Here is an 18,721-nt window from a genome sequence, read left to right on the forward strand (position 1 = left end):
GCTTGGAACAATTGGTCTATGTTGTTTCGCTGCATATAATATATGTATAGCTAAATAATAAGAGCTCCTTGCATTATAAATCACTTTTATTTACTTGTTTGTTCATTTAGAGTTGACCGATTGTGCTGATTTCGACATGCAGGCGGAAAGAGAAGGAAAACGTGAAAATATGTAGATTATGTGACTTTAATCTAGTCTTACAGCACGGCCCCTGTTATGTTTATTTTTATTTTGCTGGTAATCAAAGTTTACTATTAACGCTCACTACAGAGGCTTGACTGTAGTTACACCTTACACACTGATCGTCACTGTTTGGGCTGACATCTTTGGCTCTTACCCCAAGCTTCGATTCGATTCACTCATTCATTAAGTTAATTTACCCACGAGCACTCCCAGTCGAGAGAGACCAAACGGCAGCACTAGTAGGCGATTCCACTAGACGATATAGTGGAACTCGGAGGGGCGAGCCCCCGGCGGACTTTCGCTCTCAGCAATACCGCTCGTAAAGCTGCCTGGTACTATGTTACTCTGGTCTGGTCTCGTACCGCTGGGGCTGGAATGGAGCACGGCGAGTGGGCCAGTGGTCGGCAGTCAGCTCCACGCTCTAGACCCCAATAGTTCGGCGCGGCCTACACGCGGCAAAAGCTCAGCAAGATCGATCCGAATCGAGTCGAATCGAATTGAATCGACTTTTCGAGTGTGTGCGACGAGTGCGAGTGTTATTTTCGTGGCGGTGCACGACTACAGCTGTTGTCCAATTCTCGAGCGGCGCTTGGCCTCGAGTTGCAAATCGCAGCGGTAATAACAAAAACACGTCTGGGTTTACATAAATATGCAATTGAGCATGCGAGCATAGCAAATACTAAATTTAGTTTGTTATTGATTACTCGGGTTGCCAGTGGCGTCACCCCCCCAAACAACCATCCAATCGATTGTAACACAGGGAAAAAACCAATAGCTGCAGTACTAATGTGTCATGAAGTGAACAAAATTTTATGTATATTATGTTATTGTGTAACGAATATGTTTAAAATTACATCATTTAACATTCCATTTGTATTTAATTTTTAAACAAGTAATTCATATGCATTTGGCTCCAACTCGTGAACATTTATAGTTAAATTATCACACATATGTGAACAAATCACTTAACATTTTTTATTTAACTATTTCAGTTTGTATATTTTTAAGCTGTACAGTTTTTTATAATATTAATATTCACATACAAACTGTCTAGTAACTAATTTTTCGCAATCAAATGAGGGCAAACTGTTTAAAACAGGTTTCTGATAAGTTACTCTAAGCCAAATTCGTTTTCAATGTGATTACTCGGTTTAGTGGAGCATAATTTCTCTCTGTGCGACAGACCCCACATATTTATTGATTAAGTGACAACATACGATGAGCAACAGCATGCCATACATACATACTACAGGTGGAGGTGGTCCAGCTGTGGGTTGCTGTGCTGGAGGACAAGGTGCACAAGACCGGCAACGAGCGGCATCTTATCCTGGAGCAGGTGATCATCGCGGCATTGGATACGGCTCGCTTTGACATAGCTACCGAGTGCACCAAGCAGCTGGCCCTCGAGTTCCCAGGCAGCCTGCGCGTGATGAAGTTCAAAGCGATGCGCTACGAGGCTCTGGAGCAGTACGATGAGGCTGACGAGGTCCTGGACGCAATCATTGCTAAGGACGAAACAAATGCCGCGCCCAGGAAGCGCAAGATTGCCATCCTCAAGGCCCGTGGTCGTCGCCTGGAGGCCATCAAGGAGCTCAACGAGTATCTGAAGAAGTAAGAAGGCTCAGTTCAGGAGATTTTTGGAAGAATGAAACCAAATTAGTTTCCGGCATCCGGTTGCTAGACAAAACTCCTAATCTTACCATGTACGACAATCTCATAAATATGTAATATTCCTTCAGATTTATGTCTGACCAGGAGACATGGCACGAGCTGTGCAACATGTATCTGGCTGAGGGCGAGTTTGGCAAAGCTGCTTTTTGTATGGAGGAGGTTTTGCTGCACAATCCCCATAGCCATCTAATACACCAGCGCTTGGCGGAAATACGGTACACAATGGTGAGCTATATAACCCCGCTAACCCCTAATGAAGTCCATTTAATAAAGTAGTTTTATTTCAGGGTGGCGTCGAGAATATGGAATCGGCTCGCACTTACTATTCGCAGGCCCTGAAGCTTAATCCGCATAACTTGAGGGCCCTTTATGGCATTTACCTGTGCTGCAACCAATTGGACAACTCCCGAGCCGTGAGCTCCAAGCGGAAGGAGCTGCAAAAGTTAAGTCAATGGGCCCTTGAACAACTTTTGTCAAAACAAACGATTGTACCCTTGGAGGCTGCCTTTGGAAACCTGGAAATCAAATCGAATTGACTAATATAAGCACTACTAATTTGTGCAATAGATGCCAGAATGTAATGGTTCCAAATATCCTCAGAAGTGGGTTTCCAGTTTCTGTTCTTTAAGCAAGTTACATAGATAAACAATCAAAGAAACAATTTTATAATCAGTCCAAGCAACTGTTTTTGGTGGTCTAGTATTGTTGACGGCATTGAAACCGGATAATTTAAAACATTTATTATTGAGGTAGGCAAAAATAGTCCTTTAATAAATTTAGATTAATCGCAATGAACTGCTTACTTTTTATCTTTTGGCTGGCCTCAAGTTTTTAAACAATATCAACTCGTGCCCATGTATTTACATCCGTAAAATTAATCGGGCACTGAACGACATTCAGAATAAGACGAAGAACATTTATTCTGAAGATGGTATACGTTTGTTTACTTGACTATTCGATGAGGTCATTGACTCTTATTATTGTAAAAATGGCTTTAATGCACTAGATTAATTCTCACTAGGCTTGTGCGTGTCCATCGCCATACGATTGCAAATTTATATACGTACATGGAAATAACCATATGCATATTTACTTGCATAGCACTGTAGGTGCAATCGACGACTGCAGGGCAGCGCTGATAATCCAGCGGACGGTTAAAAATAGTCCAACAATGGGACATAATGCAATCAGTGGAATACCCCTCCCTCCTTCGGCATATTACTTCAATTAGTGGAGGAGCCCTTGCCGTACATCCGTCCGCTGTGCGATTTTCTGGAATGCTTTGGCCGGAAGATGTCCTTGAAAGTGAGTGCGGATGCGGGTGGAGGCTTCTCCGAATTGCTGGTGGAGTCTGGACCCTGTCCTTGTGAGGAAGACAGCGTCGCATGAACTGCACTCCTGCTGGTCGGAAGTCCATCGAGGTATTTTAGCTGGGGAAGCACCTGTAGTATATACTCGCGGGGTATTTGGCCCCCGAAAACAGTGCGGATGCCAGGATTTCCCATGCAAGAGAGCTGATCCAGCGCAGGACACTGCCGTTCGATGCGGTGTATCCAGTCGGTTATATTTGCTATATCGCAATTGTTGATCCTGCAAGACGAATACTATAGATGTTATTGCGTGGACCACTTTATGCTAAATTCAGGGTAATCACCACAGGATCCTTAAGCTCGGCAAGTAGGGAAAAGTGTTTATGTCCAAGTTTACGTTGCGATCCAGGATTAACGTGTCCAGATCCTCGAAAAAGGAGAGAAATCTCAGATTTCGGAAATCATTGTGACTCAAATCGAGAAACTTGGTCTGCGCTGCGAATTTGTCGGCCAGTCGCCGCGGAATTGTCTTCAGGTTCTCATAGGCCAGCGAAATGCGCCCGTTGTCCTCCAGGATGCTTTCCGTAAATGAAACATCTTCACTTGGACCACTGCTGATGGAAATGTTGCCGCTAAAGGAGTACGGATTCGACGTAATCATCTTCCCCTCGTTGGGTTCGGTCAGCAGAACGTCGTTATATTCGTAGTTCAAGCTCTCCAACGACTGGATATTGGCACAATTCCTGAGCACCTCTGTTAGGCAGGTATTCGACGGACTGGAAGCGGGATATTATGGCCATAATATAGATTTTGGATGCCTATCTACTACCTGTCTTCGGAGTTGGAGCGTTCAGAGGTCGATGTTCCAGACATAACGGCGTAGATCTACATAACTGGCAGCTGATCCTAATCTTGGTGTATTCCAATCGGGATCGGGACTCCGCCGGATGGTATTTATTTTGGTCCAACGTCTGTGGTAGACTGAGGGAAAAATGACACTTGACTCCCGCTCCGCGCACATTATCTGGATCTTCCGCTCCCCAAGCAAACACATACCCGAATATGTGAGTGTATTGAAACAATTGTCATCTTGGTGGTCACAATCACCCAACGCACTCAAAGTACACTCGAAAAATCACTGTTGGAAATTTAAATAGGTTAAGAATCTTTACTACCACAATTTTATAGTAATTCATTTCCCTTTTACTATAAAATAAGTTTATTAAAAAACGTTTTTTTCTGTGTAAAATTACTCGTTCAGATTAGTAAGTGTGAATGCACATACATTTGTACTTGCAAGTCGAGAACAACAAAGTAAGGTATGAGGAAGAAATCTTTATTGTTTTTCCCTTGTTGATGCTGATACTCTTCCACGGAATTATCTACGGAGATGGTGTGTTAGTTTTGCTGAACGCTTGGTATACTATTTAGATATTGGTTTACCGAACTACTTATCAAGTTAGGAGTACTTTCGGTAAGAGGGCTTAAGGTGTTCTTTCTTATCTCTTTTATCAAACTCAGGAACTTTGTATTACCTTACGTGGCTTGGAACAATTGGTCTATGTTGTTTCGCTGGATATAATATATGTATAGCTAAATAATAAGAGCTCCTTGCATTATAAATCACTTTTATTTACTTGTTTGTTCATTTAGAGTTGACCGATTGTGCTGATTTCGACATGCAGGCGGAAAGAGAAGGAAAACGTGAAAATATGTAGATTATGTGACTTTAATCTAGTCTTACAGCACGGCCCCTGTTATGTTTATTTTTATTTTGCTGGTAATCAAAGTTTACTATTAACGCTCACTACAGAGGCTTGACTGTAGTTACACCTTACACACTGATCGTCACTGTTTGGGCTGACATCTTTGGCTCTTACCCCAAGCTTCGATTCGATTCACTCATTCATTAAGTTAATTTACCCACGAGCACTCCCAGTCGAGAGAGACCAAACGGCAGCACTAGTAGGCGATTCCACTAGACGATATAGTGGAACTCGGAGGGGCGAGCCCCCGGCGGACTTTCGCTCTCAGCAATACCGCTCGTAAAGCTGCCTGGTACTATGTTACTCTGGTCTGGTCTCGTACCGCTGGGGCTGGAATGGAGCACGGCGAGTGGGCCAGTGGTCGGCAGTCAGCTCCACGCTCTAGACCCCAATAGTTCGGCGCGGCCTACACGCGGCAAAAGCTCAGCAAGATCGATCCGAATCGAGTCGAATCGAATTGAATCGACTTTTCGAGTGTGTGCGACGAGTGCGAGTGTTATTTTCGTGGCGGTGCACGACTACAGCTGTTGTCCAATTCTCGAGCGGCGCTTGGCCTCGAGTTGCAAATCGCAGCGGTAATAACAAAAACACGTCTGGGTTTACATAAATATGCAATTGAGCATGCGAGCATAGCAAATACTAAATTTAGTTTGTTATTGATTACTCGGGTTGCCAGTGGCGTCACCCCCCCAAACAACCATCCAATCGATTGTAACACAGGGAAAAAACCAATAGCTGCAGTACTAATGTGTCATGAAGTGAACAAAATTTTATGTATATTATGTTATTGTGTAACGAATATGTTTAAAATTACATCATTTAACATTCCATTTGTATTTAATTTTTAAACAAGTAATTCATATGCATTTGGCTCCAACTCGTGAACATTTATAGTTAAATTATCACACATATGTGAACAAATCACTTAACATTTTTTATTTAACTATTTCAGTTTGTATATTTTTAAGCTGTACAGTTTTTTATAATATTAATATTCACATACAAACTGTCTAGTAACTAATTTTTCGCAATCAAATGAGGGCAAACTGTTTAAAACAGGTTTCTGATAAGTTACTCTAAGCCAAATTCGTTTTCAATGTGATTACTCGGTTTAGTGGAGCATAATTTCTCTCTGTGCGACAGACCCCACATATTTATTGATTAAGTGACAACATACGATGAGCAACAGCATGCCATACATACATACTACAACCATACATCAATATCAGTTCCAACAAAAGAGGTCTTAACTCTTATCGCAGGCGCGTGTTTACCTCCCCGTGAATTTGAATGCTGATTTGTGACGGATTGCGCGATTCGCACTTGTGGAAACTAACTAACTATTTCACTGACTTGGCGGCTTTACTGTAAAACAGTGGAGCGTGGCTTGCGTAATCCGTGCATGTGGATGTGCATAAAAGTGGCATTGGCCAAATCAGGTTTTCGGCTAACAAAGCTTAAAATGCCAAGACGACCGACCAGCCGTGACACTCTTTCCTTTGGGGTCGCCACTAGCGAGGGACCACTGTGGCCGAACTCAAGTGGAAATGGGCATCTGTGGGACGAGTGAGTGCGCTGTGTGAGTTCATTGATTAAAAGTGCTCAGCTGACGTTGCCGTTTCTTTGTGAATCTTATCGGACCGCAGCAGCAACAAAAATAGGAAAACCAATTAAAAACACCAATACACTGGATCGTAGGGGACTTTATGCCATGCAAAAACGATCGTGTGTAAGCGGTGTATTATTGCAGATATGTGTACTACTACTTGTACGCTCACAAAGAATCGCATCGAATCGCTGACCAAAGTCCAGTAAAAAAGCCCAGTCTGACTCGCAAATCGCCATAGAACGATCACTTTCCGTGTCGAACGTGCGGCAATCGCTGAATTTTATCATTCGGTGGCTAAAAGGTGCTAAAATCTTAAAAAAAACTGATCGGACTGGGTAGAGACCAATGCAGTATAGTGCTTCGAAAGTGAGTCGGTAAATATTAGGCACTTTCGCACCGAGTGCTCTCCAAATGAGCAAATAGGTTTCCCGTGCTGTGTTGGATATTGAAAGTCTCCAGATAATGAAATAGATCGTTTGGAACCGGTAGAATCGGTTTTGTAAGCTGTCGTAATGCCGGATTTCAAGGGCAGCGGTCTACAATGCGTGGAATGCTAATTTGGCGCTGCGACCTTTCTCGATGTCATTTCGGAATTCGAGCTCCACGTTAAATATACAAAAACCGCATTCAAAAACGAACCGAGCCATGTGTACCGACTCTGGAATACCTCTTAACAGCAGGGCGCACTGACTTGTTTATGTTCTCCAAACACAATCAGATACACATATTTTCATTTTGCCAATTTTGATTTATTTCCCTATTTCATCTGCAAGAGCAATCTAAAAAAATAATTGTTCAGTACAACAGGGTATTCGAAATAAATACGTCAAAAATTTCAATTTGTTTGTTGCCTCTTTGTTTGCGTTTATTTATGTTTTGTTCCCCGGTTTTGCGTCATCCATTCGCATATGTTTTTATCCCAAAGAGACTTCCTCGAAATTTGAATATTAGTCAAAACATTTGAGCCAAAAGATAAGGATATTGGTAAATTAATTTAAAGTCCATCACTTATCGTTCTGTTTTTCGACATTGAAAGCCTATCGTTCGGATATCCGTGTGAAGGCAAGGTTAGCTTTTTATTAAAAATATATAATCACGGTTCAAGGAACTTACGCAATTGTAAATTTACAAGTCTACGGAAATGGTTTGACTAAAAATAATTTGCCACAAAGCAATGATGAAAATAAATTGCTAAAAGTGACACAATAAAGTCCAAGAGTTAGACAAGCAATTCTTTGTTATTTTCCTGGTCACTCGCTCGTTTAGTGCTTATCAAATTAGCAATATTTACAAGTATTGATTACTTAAATACCCCATGTTATAAAAACTCACTTTCCACTAGTACAAAGTGTCCAGCGTGATTGATTTTTTGGTTTTGCCCTCGTGTGTGACACCACTTTTTTTTCTCATGACAAAAAAGACAACACAATGAAATCAATGTGCGAACAGGGGATAAGTGAAAAGTCAGGTGTCGTCTTCCCCACATGTCAATACATATGTACAGGTACGAGGTTCTTAACTGGCTGGAATTTCAGGGCACTAAAGTCTATGCGAACTCACGCCGGGTTAATGGAATATCAAATAAAAAGTATTCATTATATGGGAAATTATAGCCACCAATTTATTCATTTGAGCGATGGAAGGACAGGGTCAGCAACTTAGCCGCCGTGTTCCATTTTAATTTCGAATGTCGGGAAGTGTGAGCACTAATTGATCGTGTGCCTGGAATGCTAATTAGTTGGTAGCCGTACTTCACCTAGAACGTTTGATTACTCAGAACTTTTCCGCAGTGCAATAGCAAACGTTTCATTTAATCGGTGTCTATATGAGCAGTATTATTCACTTAATTTATTCAATGATATTTTTTGTGTCATTTCAGGGTTTCGAATTGAACTTACTCCCAAAACGGCAGAATGACTGGATCAGGTAAGTATTTAAATTAAATCAATTAACTTGGCAACAGAGTGGATATAATACTTTGTAGACAGATCGCTTTCATATGGAAGCGATAATTTTAAAAATAGCTGTTTTACCACTTTCAATCGCAATGTAACGATTAGATTGACGCAATGCTCAAGAATAATATTTATAGCATACTTATGGGTATATAAATTTAGCTATCTGATGTAGAATTGTTGTATACAAAGTGTTGTCAAATACTTTTTTTCGTTGATTAAAGCTCAAAAAAATATTTATATACAAAATTGTATTGCACGTTTTTCAGAAGATAATCGTATATGTATTGATGAATAGTTGTAGCCCATTTGATGCACTGATAAATAGACGTTTATGACCTTCTATTATTTATCTAAATATCTAAGCCTCTATTTTCTTAATTTACTTCGCAGTCCACGATCCGAAATGGAGCCTGGAGCGCCGCGAGTCCTCTGGCCATTTGGTGTGGCGCAAGGACTCTCCGGAGTCGAAAGTCCGTTTTCGCTTCGACGTCGAGGTGCTGGAGTTCGAGAGGCATCCTCATGAGGAGCTGGAGGACAAGGAGGATCACTTCTCGATGACCAATCTCTCGGCGACAGTGGCCATGTGCGCAACCTGTGTGGCCGTGGTGGCCGTCTCCGTGTTCCTTCCCTGGTATTTAATGGAGAAAGTGGGATCGCTTTAAAAAAAAAAACGGGCCTCAAGAGCCCAGCTTATTGTATATAGGTACCCGGACGGTATTAAGTAGACTCTTGTACATAAACAAGCGTAGTTTTAACTATTTGTATATAGTACGTACGTTGTATATAGACCTGTGGTTTTTATAAGGATAGAGTTGGAAAAACTCTAGGTGCAATACGAGTGCGAAAGTGACTGCTAAAGCCAAACTATGGAATGTGGATTGTTTTTTTAGGACGTGTAAATTCTCATAAGTTCAGTCCTATGAAAGATCGCAATGATAGTTAATGGAATAAACGAAATACTTGCCCATAGAAGTTGTATCTTTTGTTCTTGGATCCCCAAAGGGTCGTATCTGCAGTATGCAATAAAAAGAGATTACAAGATCACGAGAATCCTCAACAGAAGCCGGTATTATAAATGTTTATCACGAACAATGCAGATACTACTCGGAATTGAAAGCAACCAATTAGACCTTCGGATGGACATTATGAACTGCTCAACCCCTGGAGCTCTGCACCAATTTAAGGTAACAATCATCCACCGCAGATGCTGCATCCCCTAAACAGCATCCCCTCGCAAGGACATTCGATGAGGGTTGATGGCGTAATCCCTGTTTCGGTGCCTTGATTAAAATTTTTCCCTCTTTATGGCCATGCTAAAAGCGAGCAGGCATTCAATAAAATGCACTGCTATCAAATCATTGGGCAACGATGGCTAAAAATGGCCGATTGGCACGTTGGTAAGTAAACTTTACGACCCACCCCTTGTAAACACCCAACCTACTTTGAAAAACTAATTGAAAGAATGATTAGAAGAAAGAAAGGTCTAATGTTTGCTTACTTTTTACATCGAATATGTCTTCAGCAAAAAGATTAAACTGAGTTCGAAAAAATACCTCTTCATTTAGATTTAATCATAACTTGGCTTGAGATATGCAAACGCAATCTATTAAATATTTTTTTGTATGTCTCAGTGTAACACATAATTCCGAGAATTTTGTTGTTTGTTGTTTAATATTCTTATATTTGCAGATATTACTTATATGATAACATTGCCGTTATAAAATTAATAATAATTACCTAGTAGAGTACCTAGTAGAGTACTAGAGTACTAGAGTACCTAGAGTACTAAGCTTCCCATATTTTTGCCTGTGGCGATGAGAACCTACTCTGCTTAAATATTTCACATTTAATTTCAATCAAGTCAAGCCTTTCAACTCGACTTAGAGTGCACTTCAACCTTAAGCTATCTAGGTTCCATAATGAAGTTCACTCATCCGAGTGGACACTTTGCCTACGTCAGAGTTTAAATTGATTTCCGTAATCTCCCGAGGAATACTGCATGGGGTGAAGTTGTGATTATGATAAGCGGCCAAGGGTGATAAGGGGGGTATGGAGGGGGGCGCCGAGATAAGAGGCCGCGTCGTGATAAGATTCTCATAAATGTGGCGATCTTTTATTTGAACCGCTGCTGATACTCGCTCCATGGACTTGTTGTGTTTTTGGTTTTTTCTTTTCTTATTCGCTTTTTACTTGCCGTATTTTTGTATTTCCACACGATCGTGCTGCCTCCCAATAAACCCGGTGCAGTGAGTCAGTGTGTTGTGTGCCCCAGTCGCGAGCGGACGATCCGTGGAGATCGCAGATCGCAGATCGCTCTAGATACAAATACATTAGGCAAACAGACCGGCAGCGGAATCGATCGATTGGCGATCTCGTTTGAATTCGAAACGCGGGACGGTCTAGTCTGATCGGAGATCTCCAGCAGAACAGACGTTGTGCCTCCGCCGAAATATAGGATATATCATATATAGGATATACATAGACTAGGTGATATCCAGCACTTGCACTGGATGATTAGAGTCGGTCTCTCAACTGCATAGAATATAAGAAGTCGGAATAAAACGCGACAAAGCCGAGCATACTTTATAACCTGTTTCGGATCCGTCTAAGTGTAAGTCTCCGAAGGTCATTCGCTCGTTTTGAATAAGTTCTGACACTGAATACGTTTGTTTGTTTGTTTTTATTCGAACTGCTGGTTTACTTTTTGTTTTATTCTTTATCTGCTCGCAGCGCCTGCAGAATGGCCAAAATGCCTGAGACAACGTTTGCCGACCTGAGTCTGGCTGATAAGGTAACTACATATGCACATATAACCATGGGAGGAAACAGCATAGTGAATATTTATTAGCCACTCGAAGTTAGTAGGTGTGTTGGCCAGATTCCCACAACTGGTTTCAATCGCTGAACTTGGCGATTAATATAAAAACAGCACGTGACACTGTGACAACCAAACAAAGCGCCCAAAGACGTTCTCTGAACAACAAATTAAAGCAATACATTCACCTCGAAGCGTTTAATACCCTCGGTGAAAGTGGTCGAGTAAAAAATGCAGTAAAGCAGCATTGATTGTTAGGTTTTAATAGGGGTCAAGCTGAACTAAATTATCACAGTTTTGAACTATATATTTAACATTGCTCACCACATGGCCGCCATAAATCATGCTAGTAAATCGTACATTATTAGCTCTGCAGACTTTCAACTTGTAATCAAATTATTGATCTGCTGGGGTCATGAGTAGATAGTGGAAAAGTATAATGTTGTAGATACAAGTGCATGTTTATTCCATATGGCCAGTGAAACGTAAACAACAATAGACACACTGGCCACGGTATACAGTCGTAGATTTCATTAACTCAACTGTTTACATACACTCCGGGAGGCCATAGACGTAGGTCTGGATTGTAGATCTATAGGTCTATATTCGCGATTTCATATCTCTCGAAATCAATTGGCGCGACGAATTATCGCCGGTATGCTAAACGATGCCAATTAGTGGCCAACTGCGAATGTATTTGCTTTGGCTTTTCTCAGCACTTAAATCTGGATTTAGCTGGAAACGACGCAAAAGTCGCGCCTTCGAATATGTTTTTCATCAAGAATTAATCAATCCCAATAATACTCACATATGTGCGATTTTGCATGCTTTATATTCGATGGCAATTTGTTAATTGGAAAGTGCAATAAATTCATGGGTTTGTGAATCGAATCCATTATCCCTGATTATGCGGTATATTATACAAATAAAGTTAGTCAAGGGAGTGGAATCAAATTCATTAGATGTGGGCAAATATATTTTGTAGTTATTAACACGAGAAGGTGATGCTAAAATATGCAAAAAAACACCTGATTAAAGATAAAATAGAATAAGTCAATTGTATTATTTTCTCCCTTTTGTATCACATGATTTATGTTAATTCCAAAGAGAGTCTTTGTTAGGTATTATTATAAACAAAGTAATTTGCGGGTCGCCAGATGAAAATGTAAACAAAGCTTATACCACATAAATATTTGAATTACATTTAACTTTATTATTATTATGGTAAAAATATTTTCTTTTATTCAATAGACTGCTGTGAAGAAGTCAAGTATTGAAGCTCGGCGGTTTTCTGATGTGTCCACCTGCTCATTTAGTTCCAGTAAGTACTATAACTTTTAAAAACCTAATATTTATAAAATTCTAATAAACTGGTAATGTAAATTAGCCGCCAAAATGATTAAAATCTAATGTAAAGCTTTAATTTACCTTATCTATCTCTAATAAAGAATAAGGATATCAGTGTTTTCCATTTCAGTATTCTCTCTTGCGATTGAACTCACTTAATGGTTACTTGATCTCTTTTTTAGCCTGTTTCACCGGAAGCTCCGACGAGGAAGATGTCTCCCCGAAGGACAACCATCAGCGCAACTCCGCCGGAGGCACTGACTTTTGCGTGAAGAGCATCTCGAAGAGCGCGTTTGGAAGGCGGGAGATCGAGATCGCCGAGTCGGAGATGCCGGGCATCATGACGCTGAGGAAGAGGGCGAAGGATGAGAAGCCCCTCAAGGGTGCCAATATCGTCGGATGCACCCACGTCAATGCTCAGTCGGCAGTGCTGATCGAGACCCTCGTCCAACTGGGGGCCACAGTTCGCTGGGCTGCCTGCAACATTTATTCCACACAAAACGCTGTGGCCGCCGCTCTGGCAGAGGCGGGAATTCCGATCTTCGCCTGGCGCGGAGAGACGGAGGAGGAGTTCTGGTGGTGCTTGGACAGGGCCATCCACTCCGACGGCTGGCAGCCGAACCTGATCCTGGACGACGGCGGCGATGCCACGCACCTTATGCTCAAGAAGTACCCCGACTACTTCAAGGCCATTCGGGGCATCGTGGAGGAAAGTGTGACCGGGGTGCACCGGCTGTACATGCTGTCAAAGGGCGGAAAACTTACTGTTCCGGCCATCAACGTTAACGACTCAGTGACCAAGAACAAGTTTGATACTTTCTACACGTGTCGTGACTCCATCCTGGACAGGTGAGCTTAGACACTCATGATTTAGGAAGAGTACTAAATTCTTATCTCTGACTGATCCTTTCTAATAATCATCTTTCAGTTTGAAACGCACCACGGATATAATGTTTGGCGGAAAGCAGGTGGTGATCTGTGGGTACGGAGATGTGGGAAAGGGCTGTGCCCAGTCCCTGAAGGGCCAAGGATGCATTGTCTATGTTACGGAGGTGGATCCCATATGTGCTCTACAAGCTGCCATGGATGGATTCCGGGTGGTACGGCTCAACGAGGTCATCAAGACCGTGGATGTGGTGGTCACGGCAACGGGAAACAAAAACGTGATCACCAGGGATCACATGAATCGCATGAAGAATGGTTGTATCCTCTGCAATATGGGACATTCCTGCTCGGAGATTGACGTGGTATGTATTCGGAGTGATTCCACTGTGGCCTTCATCTATCAATAGGTTTTTAACACACTTTAGAATGGCTTGCATACCCCGGAGCTCACGTGGGAGCGTGTGCGTTCCCAAGTGGACCACATCAGGTGGCCGGACGGCAGGATGATCATTTTGCTGGCCGAGGGAAGACTGGTGAATCTGTCATGCTCTACCATTTCCTCCTTTGTCGTATCCGTGGCCTCGTCCACCCAGGCTTTGGCCCTGATTGAACTCTTTTCAGCGCCAGGAAGATATAAGTCGGATGTCTACCTGTTGCCCAAGAAAATGGGTAGGTTCATAGTTAAAATAGCTAAGGAAATCTTCGGAAAATTTAATTTAATTTAATGAATACTTTCAGATGAATACGTGGCCAGCTTGCATCTCGCCACCTTCGATGCTCATCTCACGGAGCTCACGGATGAGCAGTCCAAGTTTATGGGCTTAAACAAGGCCGGGCCTTTTAAAGCCAATTACTACAGGTTGGTTCACCTTCCCTCCCTTCCAATCAGCTCTTTAGTTAATAATATATTTATTTCATTCGCAGATATTAATCAGTATTTAATGTTTTATCCTGTTATTCTCGTTCTGTAATTTTGATATTATTTAGAAAATATACGAAAATACATTTTAACATAAATGGATTTAATTTGGGATTTAAATACATTTTAAATAATTATTTTATAAATTAAGTGTAGGTATTCCTTAATTAGAATTATAAAATATTAAACATTATAATAAGAAATTGCAGATATTTTTTTGACAAATTGTCTTATCAGTCTTATCTATTAGTTCAAGACCCATTCCAATCAGGAAAATATAACTTACAAATTCTGTACAATTTAGTATAACGGTTCGTGTTTTGGATAAGGCCAATTTTACACATGCTACTATATTACAAAAATTCTACATGATATTTTCTACATGTCGCCGTAAGTCTACATGGAACTTCATATAAGTAAGTATAGCATAAAATATAAATCAAAATACAATATATATATATATATATCATATCACTTTTTTCGGAAAATCTAAAATCTGAATTAAAATGCAATTAGAGCCCAGTACTCAGTCAGACATTGTAAATCTATTTAGAATAACTTTTAAATTCTCAGTAGCTATATTTTGAAATGTCAAATTTGGATAAAATTTTTATGATTTTTAATTTGACCACACAATAACACACTTGACACATTTCGTTCACTTAATTATCATTGGCCATGGGTTCAATATTAAAGGAGATTGTATGCCAGATAAAAGAAATACAGTCCGATTTGAAGAATGACACCCATGTATGTCCGACTAGCGGAGAATGGAGCCGCAAAGAAGTTCGCAAAATGAAGATCTGCTTGGGAAAGGTAGTTCTTTTCACAAGGTCCTTGAGGGAGACATTTGCGGAAAATCAAGAGTCCGGGGATCAAGGCGAATCCTTGAAGGCTTCAGTTCTGTTGCGATGTAAGTTCATCTTTCAAAGTGAAATTATTATATAAATATCTATACTTTTGAGTAGGTACTCGATACATTAAGCGCTTGTCTATGGTAATGACACTACTTGAGACTGAAGAAGGCTTAAATAAAGTGAATAAAACGCTCTTTCAACTGGACGTTGATACCATTCTTTTTGAACTGGAGTGTATTGTCAAGGAGGCCTTGAAGTCTCTTTCAGTGCCGCAATTCCCAATTCCCCCATACCAAGAGCCATCTTGTAGTACCTCAGAAACTTTAGTAGAAGATAGTCACATTTGTGAGTTAAATAAATTGCGGCTAAAGTTGAGAAATGCTGAGAAAAAGAAGGAACTAGAAATAATGGGCCAGAATTTAATTATAATGCAGCAGAAAACTTTGGTCCTTCAGGCCAGTAAAAATCAAAAGGCAGCGGAACAAAGACTAGCTGAGGAGCACGATCGCATCAAGGCACTCGAAGAATGTCTATCCAACTACAAGTTGCAGTTGAAGAACGTCACCGAACAGCATCAGCAATTGAAGAAGGCCAGCAATCAATTAATTAGGGAGAGCAATCAGATTAGGCCACAGAAAAGTTGGAATGTTCTGGTGGGACGGAGAAAAGGCAGAATATCGACTAGGACCAATTTCGTATGGAAGTCGCTTAAGCTAGATCAATCGGAACGGGAAACTCTTATTGAACTAAAGAAGCGCCTTAGCGAGGAAAAAGAAATTAAGTTGAGAGCCAAGACCGAAATGCGTAAAATCAGAAAGCACATGGACGAGCTGTGTCTTGGTAAAGGAGACTTAAGGCTTAAATTTGGATTACAAAAGGAGAGTGAATCATATGCCAGTAAGGATACTTTGGATGTCATTGATAAGTCCTTGCGCGCACTTTTCCAATACAACACGCTTAAATTTCCGGACTGCATCTTCAAATTGAGCCGCCTAATGAAATCTCTTTATGGCAACATAACTACGATCCGAGAAAGATGGATCCGAAAAATTAGCAGTGCAGTGGAACCAAAACCAAGCTGTTTAAAAAGTAATACTCGCTCATTACCAGAGCCCCCAAAGAAAGTTTCTTTCTCAACCGACTTATTTTGGGACAAGATATACAAGCCCTGCTCCCAAATAACCCCTGTTATTCCCAATACGAGTTTGATCGCGGTTCTGCCGAAGAATGAGCCAATATCGTTACAGCTATCCACTGAGTCTTTAGTTCCACAGAAAGTGGCGCCCCGCCCCACCACTACAGTACCGTGGCCGAAGTACCTGGGAAAAACATTCGGAGATCGACGCCTGAGCCTGCTCCGCTGGTGCCAAGAGAGGGTTAAGCCGTACGGAATTCCAATGTACGAGTTTAGTGCCTCATGGATTAGTGGCCGTGCTCTGTGCGCCATCATCCACTCCTATCTTCCCGACCTCGTTGACAAATCATACCTCGTCAATAAGAAACCCCAAGAAGTCTTAGCATATGGCATTAAAATGGCCAAATCAATTGGTGTTTCTGATTCCGTCGACCTAATTAGGGAGCTCCGCCAGGGTCGTCCCAACTTAGAGAAGATCGTCGATTTCGTAGAGGAGCTGCAAGGCCATCTTGATTTGTATAATACAAATATATGAGTAAAAATTTTAAATTCTTTTAGTTTTGTACGCATATATTTCATAGCTACAATAAAATATATTTTAAAACTTTCAGAAAAGCTAAATAATCTAAGATTATTTTCGCTATGCATTTTTCTAGCTTCTGGCGTCGCTAGAATTGAATTCATTGATTCTCTATAGGCGTTTCACACATGCAACCTTTAAAACCGAGCAATGATTAGTTAATAACACATTAATATTTTATTCCGAAGCCGGCGGCATTTTTGATTTGGTATAGTTCGATAATACTTGGCCTTGAATAAAAACCGATTGGCGACGGGGATACAGAAAGTTTTGCTATTATTTTTAAGAAGATAGTCTTAAAACGATTGGTTTCCAAACATGAACATTTAGGACACTTAGGCCTGCATGTAAAAATATATAATCTGCAGCGATTCTAGGGGTCCTTTTCATCATGGATAATGGACCTGGGCCAGTAGGTTATCATGCCTAGGACAATCTTCTGTTTGGCTCGCGGTCCGGTCAGTGGATTCAACTGCATCACGAAGGTGACCATCCAGGCCAAGTAGCAGCACACTGCCGTGAGGATCACACAGCACCGGATGAGACCACGCTCCTCGTATCGGTAGGACACCAGGAACCCAATGATGGCGAATAGCAGCCAGAACACGGTGATGACCACGAATGCCACGTGCTTATCCATTTCCGGAGAGTTTGCCAGCTGGCTGGATGTTAAGTTCTGACAAGTTTCCACCCTGTGTCCTGGATCTCGGAGCTTGGGCAATCCCAATTTGGGTGCCTGCACTCATAAACTTTTATGACTGCGAACATTTCGATATTTTATGGCAAACAGCGGAGGCTGCAGGCGCAGTGGAGCGCGAAGGCTGTAAATGGAAAACTGTATACATTTTCCGAGTGCCGGAGCGGTCCATAAAACTGCTGCACGCATCCTGACTAAGCGCAAAATCCGTTTTACGAGACTGCCAGCTCTCCAGTTATCCTGCCATCCTCCCCAGGATCATCCCCTCGCGATGTCGTGATGATGCCATAAGTGCCCAGGCGCGTCTCATAAAATGGCGGCTGTGCAATGGCAATGCAATGTGCGCGGCGGCGATGGTGGTGGTGGTGTTGGTGTAATCGAGTTTTCCCAAAGTAGCAATAAATGTTAATGGCGACATCGAATTTTCCATTTTCTCGCCATAAGTATCAAGACGTCCGGTGCCAAGCCAGCGGTTATTTCGCGGCAATCTTTAATTCCGTTCCGATGTGGGGGCAACCCAGTCTTATAGAGAGTGAAATACAGTAGCCCGCTTCGGAGTACAACTTCGCACATCGACCATCGACAGAAACTAAATACTGGGATGGTATTTCAGCTCAAAAGGAACCGAGTTTGGTTCGATTTGGTATCGTAAATCAACGTACACGGGTCCCTCGGATCTGGAGTCGCAAGCAAATGCAAATCGGGCTAAATGTGTGATTTCCCCTTTAGCACGGTCGGCATTTAAGATGAAACCGAGTTCAGACCGAACCCGAAACAAAAACCATGCTGCCAAATTCTGGGGCACCGCGTTATCGGTTCCGGTGAGGGTTTGTCTTGTCACTTCTTTGACAAACCGTCAAAATATTTGACTTGAAGTCGTTTCGCCAGCAGTGTGGGTGCACAAGAAGTGCGTGACTGATTTGAAAAGGTTTTGATAAGGGGAACTTCTCCAGTTATCCTTCACAGTCCCACTTCCTACCAACACACAA

The 18,721-nt window shown here is 41.6% G+C and overlaps 6 protein-coding genes across 9 annotated transcripts; 4 read left to right on the forward strand and 2 right to left on the reverse strand.

The window, feature by feature from the left end:
* Positions 1-684: 684 nt before the first annotated feature.
* LOC6621902 (ER membrane protein complex subunit 2) lies at positions 685-2,645 on the forward strand (the record flags this gene model as incomplete). The annotated part of the gene is made up of 4 exons (XM_032722758.1): positions 685-798; positions 1,436-1,794; positions 1,923-2,079; positions 2,142-2,645. Coding segments are annotated over 4 exons (879 nt in total), but the record flags the coding sequence as incomplete, so codon positions are not given.
* On the reverse strand, positions 2,555-4,513 carry LOC6616818 (leucine-rich melanocyte differentiation-associated protein). Of its 2 annotated transcripts, XM_032722814.1 has the most exons (5): positions 4,450-4,466; positions 4,221-4,302; positions 3,994-4,145; positions 3,509-3,940; positions 2,555-3,444 (listed from the first exon to the last, which is right to left on the reverse strand). In XM_032722814.1, exons 3-5 carry the CDS (start codon positions 4,035-4,037, stop codon positions 3,078-3,080), a joined length of 843 nt encoding a protein of 280 aa, XP_032578705.1. In that variant the 5' UTR covers positions 4,038-4,145; positions 4,221-4,302; positions 4,450-4,466; the 3' UTR covers positions 2,555-3,077. The 2 variants fall into 2 exon arrangements, with proteins under 2 accessions (XP_032578705.1, XP_032578704.1); XM_032722813.1 differs by having other exon boundaries at positions 4,221-4,513.
* Positions 4,514-4,824: 311 nt separating this feature from the next.
* On the forward strand, positions 4,825-9,469 carry LOC6616819. Of its 3 annotated transcripts, none has more exons than XM_002041120.2 (3): positions 4,825-5,505; positions 8,419-8,465; positions 8,888-9,469. In XM_002041120.2, exons 2-3 carry the CDS (start codon positions 8,453-8,455, stop codon positions 9,157-9,159), a joined length of 285 nt encoding a protein of 94 aa, XP_002041156.1. In that variant the 5' UTR covers positions 4,825-5,505; positions 8,419-8,452; the 3' UTR covers positions 9,160-9,469. The 3 variants fall into 3 exon arrangements, with proteins under 3 accessions (XP_002041156.1, XP_032578709.1, XP_032578708.1); XM_032722818.1 differs by lacking the exon at positions 4,825-5,505 and adding an exon at positions 6,819-6,840; XM_032722817.1 differs by lacking the exon at positions 4,825-5,505 and adding an exon at positions 6,862-6,905.
* A 1,286-nt stretch (positions 9,470-10,755) lies between these two features.
* LOC6616820 (adenosylhomocysteinase-like 2) lies at positions 10,756-14,560 on the forward strand. Its single transcript, XM_002041121.2, has 8 exons — positions 10,756-11,108; positions 11,228-11,288; positions 12,564-12,633; positions 12,842-13,508; positions 13,588-13,906; positions 13,970-14,213; positions 14,283-14,403; positions 14,469-14,560. The coding sequence occupies exons 2-8, from the start codon at positions 11,238-11,240 to the stop codon at positions 14,473-14,475; spliced, it is 1,479 nt and encodes a 492-aa protein (XP_002041157.1). The 5' UTR covers positions 10,756-11,108; positions 11,228-11,237; the 3' UTR covers positions 14,476-14,560.
* Positions 14,561-15,024: 464 nt separating this feature from the next.
* Positions 15,025-17,032, forward strand: LOC6616821. The gene is made up of 2 exons (XM_002041122.2): positions 15,025-15,376; positions 15,432-17,032. Exons 1-2 carry the CDS (start codon positions 15,142-15,144, stop codon positions 16,988-16,990), a joined length of 1,794 nt encoding a protein of 597 aa, XP_002041158.2. The 5' UTR covers positions 15,025-15,141; the 3' UTR covers positions 16,991-17,032.
* Positions 17,033-17,286: 254 nt separating this feature from the next.
* Positions 17,287-17,742, reverse strand: LOC6616822 (V-type proton ATPase subunit e 1). Its single transcript, XM_002041123.2, has one exon. The coding sequence runs from the start codon at positions 17,673-17,675 to the stop codon at positions 17,409-17,411; it is 267 nt and encodes an 88-aa protein (XP_002041159.1). The 5' UTR covers positions 17,676-17,742; the 3' UTR covers positions 17,287-17,408.
* Between the last annotated feature and the right edge of the window lie 979 nt (positions 17,743-18,721).

This window comes from Drosophila sechellia, chromosome 3R (assembly GCF_004382195.2).
Source record: "Drosophila sechellia strain sech25 chromosome 3R, ASM438219v1, whole genome shotgun sequence".
In the NCBI taxonomy this organism is placed as follows: Eukaryota; Metazoa; Arthropoda; class Insecta; order Diptera; family Drosophilidae; genus Drosophila; species Drosophila sechellia.